The sequence below is a fragment of the Pediculus humanus genome, genomic scaffold (assembly GCF_000006295.1).
Source record: "Pediculus humanus corporis 1103172108193 genomic scaffold, whole genome shotgun sequence".
NCBI lineage: Eukaryota > Metazoa > Arthropoda > Insecta > Psocodea > Pediculidae > Pediculus > Pediculus humanus.
The window spans coordinates 479,136-497,057 of record NW_002987763.1 but is presented as its reverse complement, the minus strand read 5'-3'; the positions used below and the strand labels follow the sequence as shown (position 1 = coordinate 497,057).

Here is a 17,922-nt window from a genome sequence, read left to right as displayed (position 1 = left end):
GTAAAAGGAAAAAAAACGAAAATTATTTCTTAACCAAATTTTGGAGTGTATTTTTCTTTTTTTTTCAGGTTTATAAATATTATGAAATATATACCTTAATTTTGACTGTAGTGATTACAATTACAGTTACAAAAACAAAAAAAATCATTTAATAATGGGTACTGCTCAAAGTACACCCACAAGAAAAATAACTATACCAAATGAAGAAAGTCAATTTATTAAAATTTCGGAATCTGTTGCTGAAAGATTAAGAAAATGTACCGAAACAAGCCCCCAAGATATGATGAAGAACCAGCCAAAAGATGAATGTGAACCAGCGGAGAACCATTTTAAAAATGTAAAAAATTCGGAACCCAATCCTGAATGTAAGGTTTTTGATAATTGTTTTTCTCCCCCCCCCCCCAATTCAAATTGGGGATTGTGTTGATTTTGCATTTATTTATTTAATTTTCTTTTGTTTTATAGTTTCTGGTGATGCCCTTATCAATTATTATTATGGACCTTCTATAACTTCTATTAGAATTTTACAGGAAAAAGAAAAGGAACTTAAAGAAAGCGAAGAATATTGGACGAAGAGAATAGCAAATATGGAGAAGCATCATGCGAGATTAAATCAAATTATGAAAAATGAATATAATAAAGCAATCGTTGAAATATCGTGTCAATCTCCTCGGGTTAGTAAAATCACTTTAATAGTTTTCTTATAAATTACAAAGCAGAAGACTTAATTTTTGTTAAAATATTGTCTTTACAGCCAGCTCCCGATTCACCATTTCCCTGTTTTGAACAAAAAAATAAATTACTAGAATGCTACAAGAAAAATCCCAAAGAAATTTTGCTTTGTGCTGGAGAAGTAAATGAATTTGCTGATTGCGTACATGCCAAAAGAATTTATATCGAGAAAAAAGGAACTGAATGTAACAGTGTTGTTATGTAGTAAGTGGCGGATATTAGTAATGATTATGTAAGTAGTAGGTTCACAGGTTATTTGCCTTTAGGTTGTTTTATGTACATAATTAAAGTCTAATGAAAAATAATTATAATTTATAATTAAGGTAATTCAATTTTATTGTTAATTTTTATGTTATAAAAAAAAAAAAAAAAAATTTATTTAAATTAGGCAAAAATATATGTATATAATTACCTTAAATTAATCATTTCTTAACCTATTTCTTAACTTTTATCTTAAATTTAAATTTAAAAAAAAAAAAAAAATTTGTTTTTAATTTGTGATTACCTAAAATAAATTATTTTATTTTAATAGACGATTAAATTTTTTTTTTTTCGAAATTATCGATAATTATTTTAAAACTGTTGTGAACAATTTCGGGAAGAACAATATCTAAACAGAAATTTTGTTTTTGTTTTTTTTTTGTTTTTGTTTTTTCAAATAAAGGCTTAGCAAAATGTAATTGTCTTGTTTATAATCTTTTCCCCCCCCCTTGAAAATACTATTAAAGCATCATTTTTAAAATTTCATTCAATTTTAATTTTTTTTAAATAAATATGACATATCGTAAAAATTTATATTTTATAAATATTTCAAATCTATCATTATTTATTAATAATAATTGCTTAATAGTTTTCATCAATGATCTTAAATTAATTAAAGGAAATAAAAAAAAAAAAAATAATAAAATTTAGTAAATACTAATTGTTTAATGATAAAAAACTTATTTATAATTAAGGTCACTGTGAGTCTTTTTATAAAAAAAATTATAGTCGTGTCCTCACTATCGCCATCCTCCTCCTCCTCCTCCCCCGCCTCGTCCACCACCTCTACCTCTAAAACTTGGCCTTCCACCTCCTCTTCCGAAATCTGTAAATAAAAAATTTTTGTATTATTATTTTAAATTATTATCGAAAACAATTTATTTATTTTATAATAATTTATTTACTTCCTCCTCCTCCTCCACCACCACCTCTTCCTCCAAATCCTCCTCTGCCACCTCCTCCTCCTCTTCTGCCTCCTCTGCCACCCCTACCACCGCCACCACCACCACCACCTCCTCTTTTAGGTCCTTTTTGACCAGGTGGTTTCGGAAGAAATCTACTTAATGGTAATATTTTTGCTGGATCAATATAAACCTTGAATAATGATGTAAAACGAAAACATTATTATTATTATTTTACCGGGAACAAAAAAAAACAAACAAACAAAAAATTAGGCTTTCTGCTTAAACTACCTTATCGTTAACTTGAAAACTGTTTACTTTCACTTCATCACTCAATCTCACTGACACATAATAATTTCTGATTGTGCCAAATATTTCATCAATTTTTCCTATTTGCTCTCTATTCGAAAGATAAATAGGTGCATTAAAAAAAGGTACATCTTCAATTTCCGACTTGATAACTAAATCATCTTGGGATGTATGAGTTAAAAATCCAAGGGGTATCACACGGTCAGGAGGACCTGTATCCATTCTATTAAATCTGCCTCCTCCACCACCGCCACCACCTCCTCCTCCTCTTCCATTTCGAAAATTACCACCGCCACCACTTCTTCTAAAACCGCCTCCACCACCTCCGCCTCCTCCTCCTCCGCGTCCACCACGGAAAGGCATATTATACAACTGTTGAAATCTGTAGAAAAATAATAATAATTAAATAAAACATAAATTAATTAATAAAAACTCGAAAAATTTTCTAATTTTACATTAACCACTGCCACGCACGGTATGGAATGAAAACCACATGGCCGGTTAATTCGCATAAAATGAAAATTTTAACAATTAAAAATAATGTGAAATTTAAAATAAAAAATAAGTAAAAACTAAAATCTTACGTTGAAACAGGTGTAAAATATCGTGAATAAAATAAAATAAAAAAACTTTAAAACGATTATTTTTTATTTTCTAACCAACACTACTTGTAAACAAACTACGCCATTTTGTAAAGTTGGTATCGGGCGAATAAGTTATACATATGTGTTCAATAAGAATAAATTTTAAAAAATTAAATATTTTCAGTGGAAAGTAATTTCATTAACGACCGAAATTAAAACAAAATAATAATTATCAATTGATGAAAAAATACTACAACAATTTATCTCAAAGTCTAAAGTAAAAACTTGTTAATTTAAAAAATATAATAATGATAATTTTTTTTAAGAAAAAGTTTTAACGAAATTATTATAAAATGCAGTTTTTATTTAAAACATGAGTTTTTTAAAATATGTCATTCATTCAGTATAATAATTACGAATTTTTAAAAATATTTTCTCATCCGTAATGAAATAAAAAAAAAATATTTGTAAATTTTTTTTTTTTTTTTTAAACGTAACGGAAAAAATTGCGCTATGGCGAACACAAGGAGCTCGTTCGATTTGTTGTGTCCAATGCACCAGTGTAGGTGGGTTGGGTTACGATACGTCAAACCGTATTTAAAATTTAATAAAATAAATTTTTTCATTTAAAACGTTTTCGATTAAATTTTTTTTTTTTCAATAATCATTTCGATTTAATTAATTTAATCATCGATAATTAATTGTGTTATCATGGAAGAAATAAATATTTGTAATGATATACCATACAGTAAAAACGGAGATCGAGATCAAGATGAGGTAAGTACAAAAAAAAAATTTTCATCATCGATTTTTTTTTGCCTACCCTTATATTATTATTTAATTTCGTCAAATAACATCATCCTCATATAAAATTACGAATAAAATAATTTTTTCTTTATTAATCATTATCGATAATTAAAATTTAATTTTAAAAAAATTTTTTACATAACGTTACAGAAATTGTTGCAACCGTTCAAATACATTCTTCAAGTTCCAGGGAAACATATGAGAGAAAAATTAGCAAAAGCTTTTAATTACTGGTTGAAAATCCCATCGGATAAACTTAACGTAATCGTGGAAATTGTTCAGATATTACACAATTCTAGTCTTTTGTAAGTCATTCATTCATCATCTAGTACATAATTACATTTTAATGTTCCCAAATGTGACATCATTTGTTTTTTTTGACGATTAGGTTAGATGATATTCAAGATAATTCGGTTTTAAGAAGAGGTATACCTGTTGCACATTCAATTTATGGTATTCCATCGACAATAAACGCTGCCAATTATGTTATATTTATCGCATTAGAAAAAACATTAAGTTTGGATCATCCTAATGCTACTCAGGTATACACTGAGCAATTGTTGGAATTGCACAGAGGACAAGGCATGGAAATTTACTGGAGAGATAATTTTTTATGCCCATCAGAATCGGAATATAAACAAATGACGATGAAAAGTAACAAACGAATATAATTTTTTTAACATCATAAAAAAAGAAATTTCTATACATTAATTTGTAAATTGAATTTTTTAGAAACTGGTGGATTATTCATGTTGGCTGTCAGATTAATGCAATTATTTAGCGATAATAAATCAGATTTCAGTAAAATTGCAGGCATAATCGGTTTGATATTTCAAATAAGAGACGATTATGGAAATTTAATGCTTAAAGAGGTGTGTATACAACAATCGTTATTCTTTTCCCATAAATTTTATGTATTCATATTCTTTCATCATTTTTTAAATAAATATAATTTTTGCTTTATCACAAAAATAATTATTGTAGGTTAATAAGACAGATGGCCAAGAATTGGACATAAAAAAGGTGATGAAATCATTTATTAAAAAAAAAAAAGTAATAAATAAATAATCATTAGGTTATTTAAAACATAGCTTAAAAACAAAAATAATATATTAGTTAATATTTATCATTATTATTATTATTCCAGCAGCAGCAGCAAAACTTTTTTTTTAATGCATGTGTCGAAAGCTTTTAAGTGATACCTAATAATATTAATAATAATAATAATAATTACATAAATAATAGTTAGTGATTTGTTTTTCCATTCGATTGTTTGTTATTAATTTTAATTTTGTTTTTTTGTTTTGTTTTTTTTTTGTTTATTATCTTGCAGTTTACTGAAAACAAAAGCTTTTGTGAAGATTTAACAGAGGGTAAATTCAGTTTTCCAATAATGCACGCAATAAGAAATCGACCCGATGATGGACAAGTCATGCGTATCCTTTTATCGTTTGCCAAAATGAAATTGTCGGCCATTTTGAAAACGAGTCGAATCACATTGAATGGTGCGTAGTAATTTTTTTTCTTAATTTTATACGATTAGAAATATTAAGGTTGAGAACGAAAGATGTCGACGTGAAAAAATATTGCGTGAGTTTACTTGAAAAATTTGGATCGTTTGCTTACACGAGGGAAACTCTCGAAAATCTCGTTATCGAAGCGAAAAAAGAAATCGATCGATTGGGCGGAAATCCACATTTGGATGCTTTACTCAATGAATTTTGTAATTGGAATCCTCCAGACAGAGAAGAATAAGAAAAGGAATTTGATTTATTTATTTTAAATTGATTTTTGCTTAATTGATTAAGTGGATGATATTAATCATTCCTTTTTCACGAGCTTTTTATAATATTTTTATCTCTCGTCTAAAAGCTTCAAAAGATCTCTTTTGAAAACCGTTAATGTATAACCGCCATTTTGTTTTTCTATCTCTTTCCGTCTTTAACGGATAAATAATGCTTTATTAAATGTAGGGAGCAGATAAAAATTTTTTTTTCAAATAGTTTTTACTACTAGATGAAATTTATTATCGTATGTAATTGCCAACTTAAAAAAAAAAAAATTTTTTTGTGAGATTTTTCTAGAATTTTCTCTTACGTACAAGATATTCAATTGATTATTCTAATATTATTATTATTATTACTACTATGGCAGGTATAAAAATGTATTTATAATCGATGCTCTTTACTCTCCTCGATTTTTTATTTTAAAAAAAAATTTGGGGGAGGAGAATATGGGAGGGAACAGAAGGAGGAGGAGGAGGAGAAGTGGGGGAAGGGGAGGGGATTCAATTATTAATCCATATCGAAATAATATTTAACATTTCAGTATTTATATCATTTGAAAACAAACAAACAAACAACAAAACTTCTCGTGTTCTTCTAATATAAGGCCTTATTGTAAATTTATACTACGACAGCAACAGCAACAACAGCAATGTTAGTTTAGGTATAATATACAAAAAGAAAACATTTTTATGTTTTTTTTTATGTTTTTTAATTTTTACAAAAAAAAAAAAAAAAAAAATTTATTACGTATTTTTTTTTTTGTACGTATTTATTATTATTATCGTGTATACGTTTTATATAACAAATGCATTACTACTTATTTATTTATTTATTTATGTAACGTTATTATTATTATTATTATTATTATTATTATTATTATTATTATTATTATTATTATTATTATTATTATTATTATTATTATTATTATTATTATTATTATTATTATTATTATTATTATTATTATTATTATTATTATTATTATTATTTATGGTTACTCTTAAACACGACAGGATACTTCTTATTTGTCGGGGTTTTTAAGATGCATTTATTCCAAGTTTCTACCCGACGATTCCTTAGGGATAAATGCTCCAATTTCGTCGTAATTATTATTATTATTATTATTATTATTGTGATTAAATTATTTAAGGGATTCATTCATCATCGTGAGATGAAATTGACTGTAAGAGGGAGAAAGAAAGAAAAAAGAAAGAAAATTCATTTTTCTAATTATTTTAATTATTATTATTATTATTATTATTATTATTTATTATTATTATTATTATTATTATTATTATTATTATTATTATTATTGTTTATTATTATTATTATTATCATTATCATACGGCAGCAGAATTCGATTGCGATTAGTTTAGCAAATTATAACGAGTGTCACCAATTTCTCGAATGAAAAAAAAAAAAAAAAAAAAAATTATTTTTAAATAATAATAATAATAATAATACACTATTCGTGCCATTTATTTTAATTCGTTTGTTCGTTTGTTTGTTTGTTTGTTTGTTTGTTTTTCGTTGAAACGGTAGTAAACGGGATCGAGGGGCTTATTCACAACCCGTAATAATTTTTTTTTTTCCGACCATTTTTATTACAAATTTTTCTTTTTTTTAAATTGTTTTGATTTTCCTTCATTACGTCATTGCATGGGAAAACAAATTATTAATAATAATAATAATATTAGGATACATTTTTTTTTTGGGTCACACGCGTAAAACAATCACAAAGTATTAAAAAAAAAAAAAAAATATGCGAGTCGTATTTTCATTACGAAAATAAATATTATATATATATATATATATATATATATATATATATATAAATTTGACAATAATATTAATTAATAAAAAAATCGATTGTTGGTTCGATATATCGATCGATCTATCGATTTTATACTCTCGTCGGGAAAAATAAATGACAATAATTTATACATTTTTACAATTTTGGGGAAAAGGGGATGGGAAATAATAATATTTTTAAAAGTTTAGGTAGAAAAAATTAAACAACAAAAACAACGACAACGACAAACATAGCGTTTGTTTCATTTATTATCATTATCATAATCATTTATTAAAAAAATATAAAATCAGTTACCAGTGATATGAAAATTAGTTTTTAATATTTAATTAGTCGTGCTTAACCTTTACGTCGTAAAGGAAAAAAATAAACGAAAAGATTTTTTTTTTTTTTTAGATTGTAACTAGTCTTCCATTTTTTTTTTTTAAATAAATGCTTATTATTATTATTATTATTAAAATAAAATAAATTAATTAAAATTTTCGTGTGTCATTTATTTATTTATTATATCCTTTAAAACATTTTTTTTTTTTTTTTTAAGGATTTCGACGGAGGATTATTAATAATAATAATGATATAATCATATTGAACGATAATTATTTAAAAATAATCCTTTTCAAACATTAAAATCTCTATTAAAAAAAAAAAAAGAATAAATAAAAAAAAAAAAAACGCGGGAAATTCAAACGTTAACGAATTCGAACGAAAAAATAATTAAAAGAAGGCAGTGTGAAAAAATCAGAAATAATAACGGTCGGTCGGTCGAATCGAATCGTTTTGTTATGTTTTGTTTGTTTTGCTTGTTTGTTTGTTTGTTTTGTTTGTTTGTTTGTTTTAATTATCCTGCATAGGATTTTGTCCATCTTCGTAAATGAAAACTCTTCGTGGTTTAAATAACGTTTTACAAAGTTGTCCTCTCACTCTTAAATTGAAAAAGCAAAACGTGAGAAGAAATAAGGAAACTGAAAAATACAACAAAAAAAAAACATTTTTAGAAAGAGAGAGAGGTGAGTACATAAACGTTTGTTTGTTTGTTTGTTTGTTTGTAACAAACTGCTATGCTTACTTCCGATTGTGGGTAAGGTCACTGTTAAAAACGAATGATTTACATCAGCAATTTTTCTAAATGTTCGTACCGGAATTATGTAATCATCAGCAAAATCATTTTTGTTTTTACTTCTATCCCACGGATTTTTATCATGTTCAACAAGTTTTTCTTTTGTCCATTCGAATAAATTCGAATCTTCGTCTTCTTCATCATCATCAATATCATCATCTTCGCTTGATTTTTCCGTGGACATGAGAAATTTTTTCAATATGTCCGTTATGTTTTGTGATACGCTATCGTACGTTTCCTTTTTCTTTTCATTATTATTATCATTATTTATTGTCGTCTCTTTATCATTATCATTATTTTTCATATCTAATGTCTTTTGTGCGTCGTTTTTTATATTATCTATCATTTTAACTATGTTATCTGCATAATTTAATATGTTTTCAGATGAGTTGACGACTTTTCGAATTATTTTTCCTACTTCATTTTCTTTTTTCTCATCTAATTTATCAGTTTTTTCTAAATTTGTTGTTATCATTTCATCTTCTAATTTGTTTCCCTCACTTGAATTTTTTTCAATATTTTCTTCAACGTGTCTTTTATTTTTTTTATTTTTGTCACGTGATTCATCTCCTTTCATTTTTTCTAATTTATGTAATTTGTTGTTGTTGTTGTTGTTTTCTCTATGATTTACTTCCCCTAAAAAAAAAAAATAAAATTAATATTGAAACTGATGATGATGTTGATGGTGGTGGTGGTGGTGTTAAGGATGACAGGGGGGTTGGTAATGATGGTGGTGATGTCAACAATGTGGTGTTGGTGGTAATACTGATTATGTATATGGTTTGAGATGATAGTAATAATGATAACTAATAATGTTAATGTTGGTAGTGATGATGTTGATAATTATAAAGGGTTTGGTGGTGATAGAGATAGATGAAGGGATGGTACATGGGATCTTAACGGTGATCTTGGTGGTAGTAATAATGATGTTGATGGTATGATATGGTAGGTAGTAATGATGATGGTGATTTTAATAATAATAATGTTAGTGTTTTGGACGACGGTGTGTTAGTAGTAACGGTGATGATGTTAATAACTAAAAAGGTACTGGTGGTAGTAGTGACGATATTAAAATTGGTGATGGTAAAGATGTTGATGATCTTAACGGTGTTCTTGGTAGTACTAACAATGATGTTGATGGTACGGAATGGTAGGAAGTAATAATGATGATTTTGATAATAATGTTAATGTTTTGTTAGTGACGATGTTGATGATTGTGTTAATGATGGAGTTTTGATGAGAATGGTGTTAGTGGTAACGGTGAAGATGTTGATAATTAAGAAGGTGCTGGTGGTAATAGTGAAGACGATGATAATGTCGATGATGGTTTAGATGTTGATGATCTTAACGGTGATCTTGGTAGTACTGATAATAATGTTGATGATGGTAATGATGTTGATGATTTAAACGATGGTCTTGGTGGTAGTAGTGACGATGATAATGTCGATGATGGTTTAGATGTTGATGATCTTAACGGTGATCTTGGTAGTAATGATGATGATGATGATGATGTTGATAATTAAAAAGGTATTGGTGGTAATAGTGAAGATGATAATATCGATGATGATAAAGAAGTTGATGATCTTAACGGTATTCTTGGTAGTAATAATAACAATGTCGATGGTACGATATGGTATGGCAGGTAGTGATGATGATGATGATGATGTTTATAATTAAGAAGGTATTGATGTTAATAGTGATGACGTATCACGATAATATTGATGATGTTAACGGTAATGTCGGGTCGTGAGAATGATGTTAAATCCATTGATTCTAAAAAAAACATCAAGTACCCGCAAATTTCAAAGGAACATCAATCATCTTATCGATTGAATCTTCATCACTTTTGACCGTTTTTTTTTTAAATTCATCAATAAATAAATCTCGCGATGGTGATTGGTTAGGTTGTTTCGTTTTAAATATAACTTGATCAAAGAACGATATCGGTTCTTTATAAAAAGGATTATCTTTGTCAAAATATTTAACGTTTCTTTGTATTTTAATATTTCCATTCCATTTTTCATCATTTAAATATTTAGGATTTTCTTCGAAAAATTTAACAACGGGCGAATATTCACGATCGTGAAAATTCATATTTAAAAAAGGTTCGTTTAATATATCCGATATTAATTTCAAATCCTCGTTTTTTATATTCAACGATTTTTTCAACATCATTCTTTTTATCCTTTTTAATTTTTTTTTATTCGGCGAACTATCATCGGATATTGAATTTTTCACGCTCGTATCGCCATTTTTTAAAAAATCATTTATCATTAACGGATCATCGTGAAATATTGAAAAATCATTTAAAAACGAATCAATATCGCCATTTTCTTTTATACCATCGTTAAAAAAATCTTTTTCGAATCCATCGAATGGTGAAAAAATTTTCGATTTTGTTATTTCCTTTTTTTTTTTCTTCCCGTTTAATTTTTTATCATTCGTCGACGTGTTCGGCAATGGGGATTTACGTATTTTATATAAAAATTTAAAAAAAATAAAAGGTTTTTCACGTTTTTTTACCGGTTGTTTTGCCATGTTGACACCATCATCATCATTCTTTTTACCATCGTTTTTATTATCATCATTATCATCAACGAGTCCTTTTAATTTTGGCGTTTGAAACATTTTCAACAAGGAATCAAATAATCCAGATTTTAATTTAACCGGCGTTCCTCTATCATTAAAATCCTTTTTTTTTATTTTTATTTGTTTTTCTTCTCCATTTTTTTTCGTCATATTTCCGACTCCATTTTCTTCAAATATTTGCCTTTTTATTTTCGTCCAAAATGTTTTATTTTTTTCTTCTAATAAACTTTCATTCGTTTCTTTTTTTCTTATCGTATCATTATTTATCACGAACCTTATTAATTGTGTGTTGTTGTTTGTATTGTTTGTTTTACCGTTTGGATTCCCGACTGAAAACAAACAAACAAAAACAAAAAAAATTTTAAAATAATTTCTTTTTTTTTGGGGGGGAGGGGGAGGAGAGGAGAGGGGTGTACTAACCTGTATAAAGTAAACTCAATGCACCGAAAGCCAATAGCAATGGTAAAAAACTCAACCCGAACATTTTATCTTTTCCACGATAAGTTCATTCATAAAAAAAAAAAATTATTTAACTATTTATATTATTATTATTAATCTTCCTCTTATTATTATTATTATTATTGTTATTATTAATTACGTTATTTTTTTAAACAATGTTTTGAAATGAAAATATAAATAAATAAAATTATAAAAGCAAACAAATCATCGTTTGAATTTATATTTGTTTTTGTTTTGTTTTTAACAAATCGATATAAATGAATAAAAAAAAAAAAAAAAAAAAAAATTCAATATGGCTTCTTTTCAATTATGCTATTCGATTGTTATTTTTTTTTTTTTTTTTAATGGCAATCGTGGAAAATTGTAAATTTATATTTTAAATTCTTTTTCGAGAATGGGAAAAGTTCTAGGGAAAAAAAAGGTTATGGTAATGATAATAATAATAATAATAATAAACACTCACAGAACTGTTTAAGGCGTGGAAAATTGATAGAAGCGTTTATAGCAGGTGCACGAGACCAGGCGCATTCTCAAAGTCCGTCATAATGATATGTGCCGAATTTGCCAATCGCAGTCGGAAATTATCGATCATTTCATTTCCGGTTGTTCGATATTGACAAAACATGAATATCTGGAGAAGCACAAAGTTGTCAATATATCCATTGGAATATCTGTTCCGAATATGTAATGGATGGATTACCCAAGGAGTGGTACAACCAGCGGATCCATGCACGATTACAAATCCACACTGATAGAACTGTACCAGCCAACAAACCGGATATCATCCTGAGACGTAATTCTGAAAAATGATGTAAATTAATTGAAGTATTCGAAGAACCGAAGAGGAGAAAAACACCAGACAGCCAAAGAAGCGGACAAAAGGCTGAAATAGTCAGTATGTGGGGAGTAAAGGCCGAAACTATTCCGGTCATCGTGGGAGCAGCACTGGGAGCCTTGCCACATTCAATGAAAGGAAATTTAAAGAAGATTTTGAAGAACCTAAAAGAAGAAACCATCCAGGAAATCGCACTATGAGGGACGGTCCACATTCTTCGAAAACAGCAGCACCACCGATATTCGAGCATTTATTCCCTAAGGAATCGGGTAGGGATCTGGAATAGATGTTTCAAAACCTCCGACACGTAAACAAAATCTTGTCGCGTGTAATAATAATAATAATACTCTAAAAAAATGATTTAAATGGCGCTACCATCGGTATTCGACTGTTTATTTCTAAATATTTGGGGAAAAACGTGGAATCAGTGCTGGAAAAACTCTGATAAATCCATAGAATTCACCCTGATAAAAAGTGATAACAATGATAATAATAATAATAATAATAACAAAAATAAATTTAAATGATTTGTTACGTTGAAATGCTTTTAAAAAAAAAATTACAATTCGTACCGTTGAACACCCTATTACATTAATATTTATTTTTTATATTTTTTTTTTTAGGGGAGAGGAAGGGGGCCGAAAAAGGAGGGGATTATGTGAAATTAAATAACTTAAAAATTTTGAATTAAAATTTAAATCCCCCACCCCCCGCGATAAAAGAAATTCTGACGAGTGTGTTTTAATTTAAATACGTGTACGAATGCTTATTATGTGTGTCTGCGTGGTGCGACATTATTATTATTATTATCATTATTATTATTACTAGTATTAAACGAGAACAAAGTTATTTAATGTCACATTTGCCTCATGTTTCGTGTGTATTACATAATCTCAAACGTAATTCAAACATTGAGATAAATTTTTTCATCATCTTGCAACGTTGGTGACGTTTGTTAAAAATTTAATTACGTAATATAATAACATTTTTCTCCTCCTTTTTTTTTCCTTCGAAAACTTAATTAATTTTTACATTACAATTATTATTATTATTATTATTATTTAAATTCTCTTGCAGACGACAGAGCAAACTACAACAACGAATATCATCCTATCATACAACCAAACCACTGATAATACCAAAGATTTGAAATAAATTTTTTCATTTTTTTTTTTTTTGCCTCCTCACAATTTTTAATAATAATAATAATAATAATAATAATGATGATGATGATGATGATGATGATGATGATGATGATGATAATGATAATACCGTTCCAGTCGAACGTTTTTTAATTCCAGAATAAAATTAATTAATTAAATACGTGGAGGAAAAAAATAAATAAAAAAAAAAAATTCTCAATTTGTTTGTTTGTTTGTTTGTTTGTTTGTTCTATAATACATTCGTTGTAAATCAAGTACGGTTGTTTACAACAACCCGTATGACCTATCATTTCAGGTTTTTTTTTCAACTAAAAGTCGATAGTTTCGCAATAATAATAATAATATTTTAAGTAACACGAAACGTTTCATTTAGTTTAAATTTAATCATCGTAAGAGTTAAAAGTACAAATTTAAAGAGATTAATTTAAATAATAATAATAATAATAATACGATTAAACATTTGTTAATTAAATAATTATTAATTTGTTTGTTTGTATGTATATATATATAAGTGATAATAATAATAAAAAAAAAAAATTGTCGTTGTTGTTGTCGTCTTACAACAAACAAAATCTTTAAATTGAGGCTATGCAATCGGTACTCGTTATCAAAAACAACAACTAATCATTATTTTAAATTGTTTGTCGTGAATTTGTTCAGTCGTAAAGAAAGAAAAAAAACAACAACATAAACGTTTAAGAAAAAAAAAAAAAAAAAGATGGCGTACAAAAGTGAAAAAATTGGAATAATAGGAAGGTAATGATTAATTAATTAATTAATTATTAATTTTTGTTTGTTCGTTTGTTGTTAAATGGGAATTTTTTTTTTAGTGGAATTATCGGTCGTAGTTGGGCAATGTTATTTGCTGGAGTCGGTTATGAAGTCGTCATTTACGATATTGAACCCAAACAACTGGAATCTGCAATGTTGGATATAAAAAATCAACTGGAAACTCATGAAAAAACTGGAATGCTAAGAGGAAATCTATCGGCTAAAAATCAATACGAATTGATAAGAAGTAATTATTTAATCAATTTAATTTAATTCGTCCATATTTAATTAATTAATTAATAAATAAATAATTTTAGCAACAACGATACTCGCAGAATGTTTAGACGGTTCGAAATTGATTAAAGAATGCGTACCTGAAGTGTTGGATATAAAAAAAAAAGTTTATAAAGAAATTGATGAACTCGTGAGTGATAATACTATTTTATCCAGTTCTACATCGACTTTACTACCTTCTTCATTTTCATCTGATTTAAAACATAAAGGTCAAGTTATTGTGTCACACCCGGTATGTTATCTACATAAAATATTGCAAAACTTTTTTGAAATTAAAACACAAAAATTTTTGTCATAATGCAAGGGAAATAATGATAATAAAGTCAAAATTTTATTTATTTATTTAGGTGAATCCACCTTATTATGTTCCACTTGTTGAAATTGTTCCAGCACCATGGACAAAACCAGAAATATCTAAATGCACATTGGAAATAATGAAAGAAATTGGACAAGTACCTGTACTTTTAAATAAGGAAATTGATGGATTTGCATTGAATAGAATACAGTTAGTGAATTATTATTATTATTACTATATATACCAATGTTTTATACACACACACACACACACATTTATCAATTTCAGGTATGCAATACTTAATGAAGTTTGGCATTTGGTTTCTGATAACATATTAAATGTTGAAGATATCGATAAAGTCATGTCTGAAGGATTGGGAATGAGATATGCATTTTTGGGACCCCTTGAAACAGCTCATTTAAATGCAAATGGTTTGATTATGTCTGACACAATTATATCATCATTTTTTTGGTTATTGATAAATATATTTTTTAAATATTATTTTCAGGCATGTTGGATTATGCAAATAAATTTTCAAATGTCATTTATTCAGTGAGCAAAACAATGAAAGGTGTGCCCAAAATGGAAGGTCCTACACTCATGAGTGTGGCAAATCAATTAAATCAAATGACGCCATTGGATAAACTTCAAGAAAAAAGAGCCTGGAGGGATTCGTGTCTTTTACAATTGGCACAATTAAAAAAAAAAATGCGTTTATAAAATGATAATATAATTTTCTTACCGTTTGTACTTCTCTTTTCCCCCTCCAAACACAAAATTTTTAAACTTTTTAAAATGAATAAAATTCATATTTTAAACTGATTTCAAACGATTATATTTTGTTGCTGACACGTTAAAATGAATAAAAGCGCGGTCAAATTTTTCAAATCATCGTGTCGCCAGACTACTTCCTACACATCTATGACTAAGTTTTTATTGTGTTAACCAATTCCACGGGTGATTGCACCATTTGCTTAGAATTTTTTTTCTTTTTTTTTTTTTAAAGACAAATGAAAATTACTGTAAACGTCAGTGTTTATTTATTGTCAACTTAATATATATATATCAAAATTGTGAAATAAATGGCAGATTCTCGTTTAAAACAAATTAAAATTAAAACGGGTATTGTTAAAAGAATCGCGAAGGAAAAAATCTGTTATGATAAAGAGGCTAACGAACAGCGGCTTCGCGTACAAAAATTAAAAGATGAATGCCGAGAAGAATATTATGTTAAAAAACAAGAGGAAGTTTTACAAGAAACATTAATGATGGTTCCCGATTGTCAGAGACGATTGGAAAAAGCTTTTGAAGAATTGAAAAATATTCTTCAGGGTGAAAAAGACTTGGAATTTACTGATGAATATAGTGTAGCTAAGAAAACATTAGAAGAAGCTCAACCTTTACTACCTAATCCAGGAGAACTTTTACATTTTTGCTAGTCAATACTTAAAGTAATATTTTATTATTACTATTATTATTATTATTACTTGTTTTTTTTTTTAATACTTTTTTTTATCCACGTAATTAAATCATGGATTGGACGCCATTTAATGTAAATTCAAAAGTTGTTATGCAGGATTATCATTATTTAAATCCCAGCACTCGATTTAATAACATGCCACCTTATTATTATTCGTCATTCAATGCTCAACAACAAAATCATTATAATAAAAAATCAAAGGAAACATGTGTTACAAACGAACAAAGGAAAAAAGATGAAGAATTCATTGATAATTTTGTGTCTAATATTCAGTGTAAAAAATTTGTTGAAATAAATTCGCCATTGAAAATATCTCAAGCGAAACAATTAATTTCAGAAATTGTTTCATTGAAGAAGAATTTAGAAGAAAAAAGTCTAAACCTTTGCGAAACTCATGAAAATTTTGACATGGAATGGAATTTAATAGAAAAAGAAATGAATGAAATTGATGAGAAACTCATGAAATTGAATTCGAGTATAAAACCGTTAAAATCATTGCTGATTAAAAGAATGAAGAAGAGAAATGGGCAAAAGAAAAAAAAATGGAAATATTCGAGTTATAAAATGGAAATGAAAAAACAAATCGAAATGAAACATGAAATGATAGACAAAATTTTAAATGAGAGAAACGATGAAGTGGAAGCGATTAAAAGAGAAGCATCATTAAAAAGACAAGCTGATTCTGTTTTACATGAAGTGAGAAGAAAAAAACATGAAGGTATGAAAACATTACAACTTTTAACTGCATTAATGAAACTTCGAGAATTACGATTGAAAGAAGAAGAAAAAAAGGGTGGTTACTGTTCGAAAGAACTCACAAATGTTTTCCACGAAATTGTTGAAAAATTACAAAAATTATGGGAAAAACAAATTGATATTTATAAATTAGAAGAAAAAGGTTTGAAAATAATGTTGGAAGAAACAACTTTCCACCATGTTAAAGAATCTAAATTTGAAATGAATCTTCTACAATGGGAAAAAGCACTTTTCGGTGATGTAACAAATGATAAAAATTTTCAATTATTAACAAAAGCTGATAATGATATTGAAGCATTGATTAATGTTAGAAAACAATGGGACCAATTTTTAATTACCAATCCTCAAACTCCTACATCATCATCATCATCATCATCATCAACCATTCCCATAGGTTGGGTTTTACCACCAGAAACAAGTAATGAAGACTGGAAAAAATTTTTAATTAAAACCAAACAACAACAACCGCAATAACAACCGCAACAACAAACATTCTTAATTAAACTATTTATTTAAAAAAGACAAATTTATTTTAATTTTTATATATAATTATTATCATTATTATTATTTTTTCTTCTTTATTATTTTGGAACCATTTTATGTATTCTTTTTTTTTTTTACGAACTTTTGTTAGCTAACTTAGTTTTAATATAAAAAATTAATTAATTAATTCATTAATAATAATAATAATAATAATAATAATTTATTTTAACAAATATTATAAAATGTATTATTATTATTATTAATAGAGTATTTTTTTTTTTTTTATTTAAACTAACATTTTATTAATTATTTATTTATTTATTTAAAAAAAAAAAAACTTATCATCATTTATATACATAACAAGAGATTCTTTTCAACATCTCAAAAAAAAAATATAAAAAAATTTACAAATGCAATAATAATAATAATAATAATAATAATTAAACATTTTAAATAACTTTAACAAATTATAATAATAATAATAATAATAA

The 17,922-nt window shown here is 26.8% G+C and overlaps 7 protein-coding genes across 7 annotated transcripts; 4 read left to right on the top strand and 3 right to left on the bottom strand.

The window, feature by feature from the left end:
- Positions 1-154: 154 nt before the first annotated feature.
- Phum_PHUM424760 (coiled-coil-helix-coiled-coil-helix domain-containing protein, putative) lies at positions 155-937 on the top strand (the record flags this gene model as incomplete). The annotated part of the gene is made up of 3 exons (XM_002429202.1): positions 155-365; positions 466-674; positions 755-937. 3 exons carry the CDS (start codon positions 155-157, stop codon positions 935-937), a joined length of 603 nt encoding a protein of 200 aa, XP_002429247.1.
- A 796-nt stretch (positions 938-1,733) lies between these two features.
- Phum_PHUM424750 (uncharacterized protein) lies at positions 1,734-2,426 on the bottom strand (the record flags this gene model as incomplete). The annotated part of the gene is made up of 3 exons (XM_002429201.1): positions 1,734-1,819; positions 1,899-2,088; positions 2,187-2,426. The coding sequence occupies 3 exons, from the start codon at positions 2,424-2,426 to the stop codon at positions 1,734-1,736; spliced, it is 516 nt and encodes a 171-aa protein (XP_002429246.1).
- A 1,073-nt stretch (positions 2,427-3,499) lies between these two features.
- Positions 3,500-5,350, top strand: Phum_PHUM424740 (geranylgeranyl pyrophosphate synthase, putative; the record flags this gene model as incomplete). The annotated part of the gene is made up of 6 exons (XM_002429200.1): positions 3,500-3,565; positions 3,746-3,900; positions 3,984-4,249; positions 4,328-4,467; positions 4,929-5,031; positions 5,139-5,350. 6 exons carry the CDS (start codon positions 3,500-3,502, stop codon positions 5,348-5,350), a joined length of 942 nt encoding a protein of 313 aa, XP_002429245.1.
- Positions 5,351-8,027: 2,677 nt separating this feature from the next.
- Phum_PHUM424730 (uncharacterized protein) lies at positions 8,028-8,883 on the bottom strand (the record flags this gene model as incomplete). Its single annotated transcript, XM_002429199.1, has 3 exons — positions 8,028-8,069; positions 8,111-8,151; positions 8,256-8,883. 3 exons carry the CDS (start codon positions 8,881-8,883, stop codon positions 8,028-8,030), a joined length of 711 nt encoding a protein of 236 aa, XP_002429244.1.
- Positions 8,884-10,091: 1,208 nt separating this feature from the next.
- Positions 10,092-11,379, bottom strand: Phum_PHUM424720 (uncharacterized protein; the record flags this gene model as incomplete). The annotated part of the gene is made up of 2 exons (XM_002429198.1): positions 10,092-11,224; positions 11,316-11,379. The coding sequence occupies 2 exons, from the start codon at positions 11,377-11,379 to the stop codon at positions 10,092-10,094; spliced, it is 1,197 nt and encodes a 398-aa protein (XP_002429243.1).
- A 2,691-nt stretch (positions 11,380-14,070) lies between these two features.
- Positions 14,071-15,432, top strand: Phum_PHUM424710 (Lambda-crystallin, putative; the record flags this gene model as incomplete). Its single annotated transcript, XM_002429197.1, has 6 exons — positions 14,071-14,108; positions 14,183-14,370; positions 14,441-14,649; positions 14,765-14,922; positions 15,001-15,143; positions 15,221-15,432. The coding sequence occupies 6 exons, from the start codon at positions 14,071-14,073 to the stop codon at positions 15,430-15,432; spliced, it is 948 nt and encodes a 315-aa protein (XP_002429242.1).
- A 362-nt stretch (positions 15,433-15,794) lies between these two features.
- On the top strand, positions 15,795-17,393 carry Phum_PHUM424700 (DNA double-strand break repair Rad50 ATPase, putative; the record flags this gene model as incomplete). The annotated part of the gene is made up of 3 exons (XM_002429196.1): positions 15,795-16,150; positions 16,312-17,254; positions 17,343-17,393. 3 exons carry the CDS (start codon positions 15,795-15,797, stop codon positions 17,391-17,393), a joined length of 1,350 nt encoding a protein of 449 aa, XP_002429241.1.
- Between the last annotated feature and the right edge of the window lie 529 nt (positions 17,394-17,922).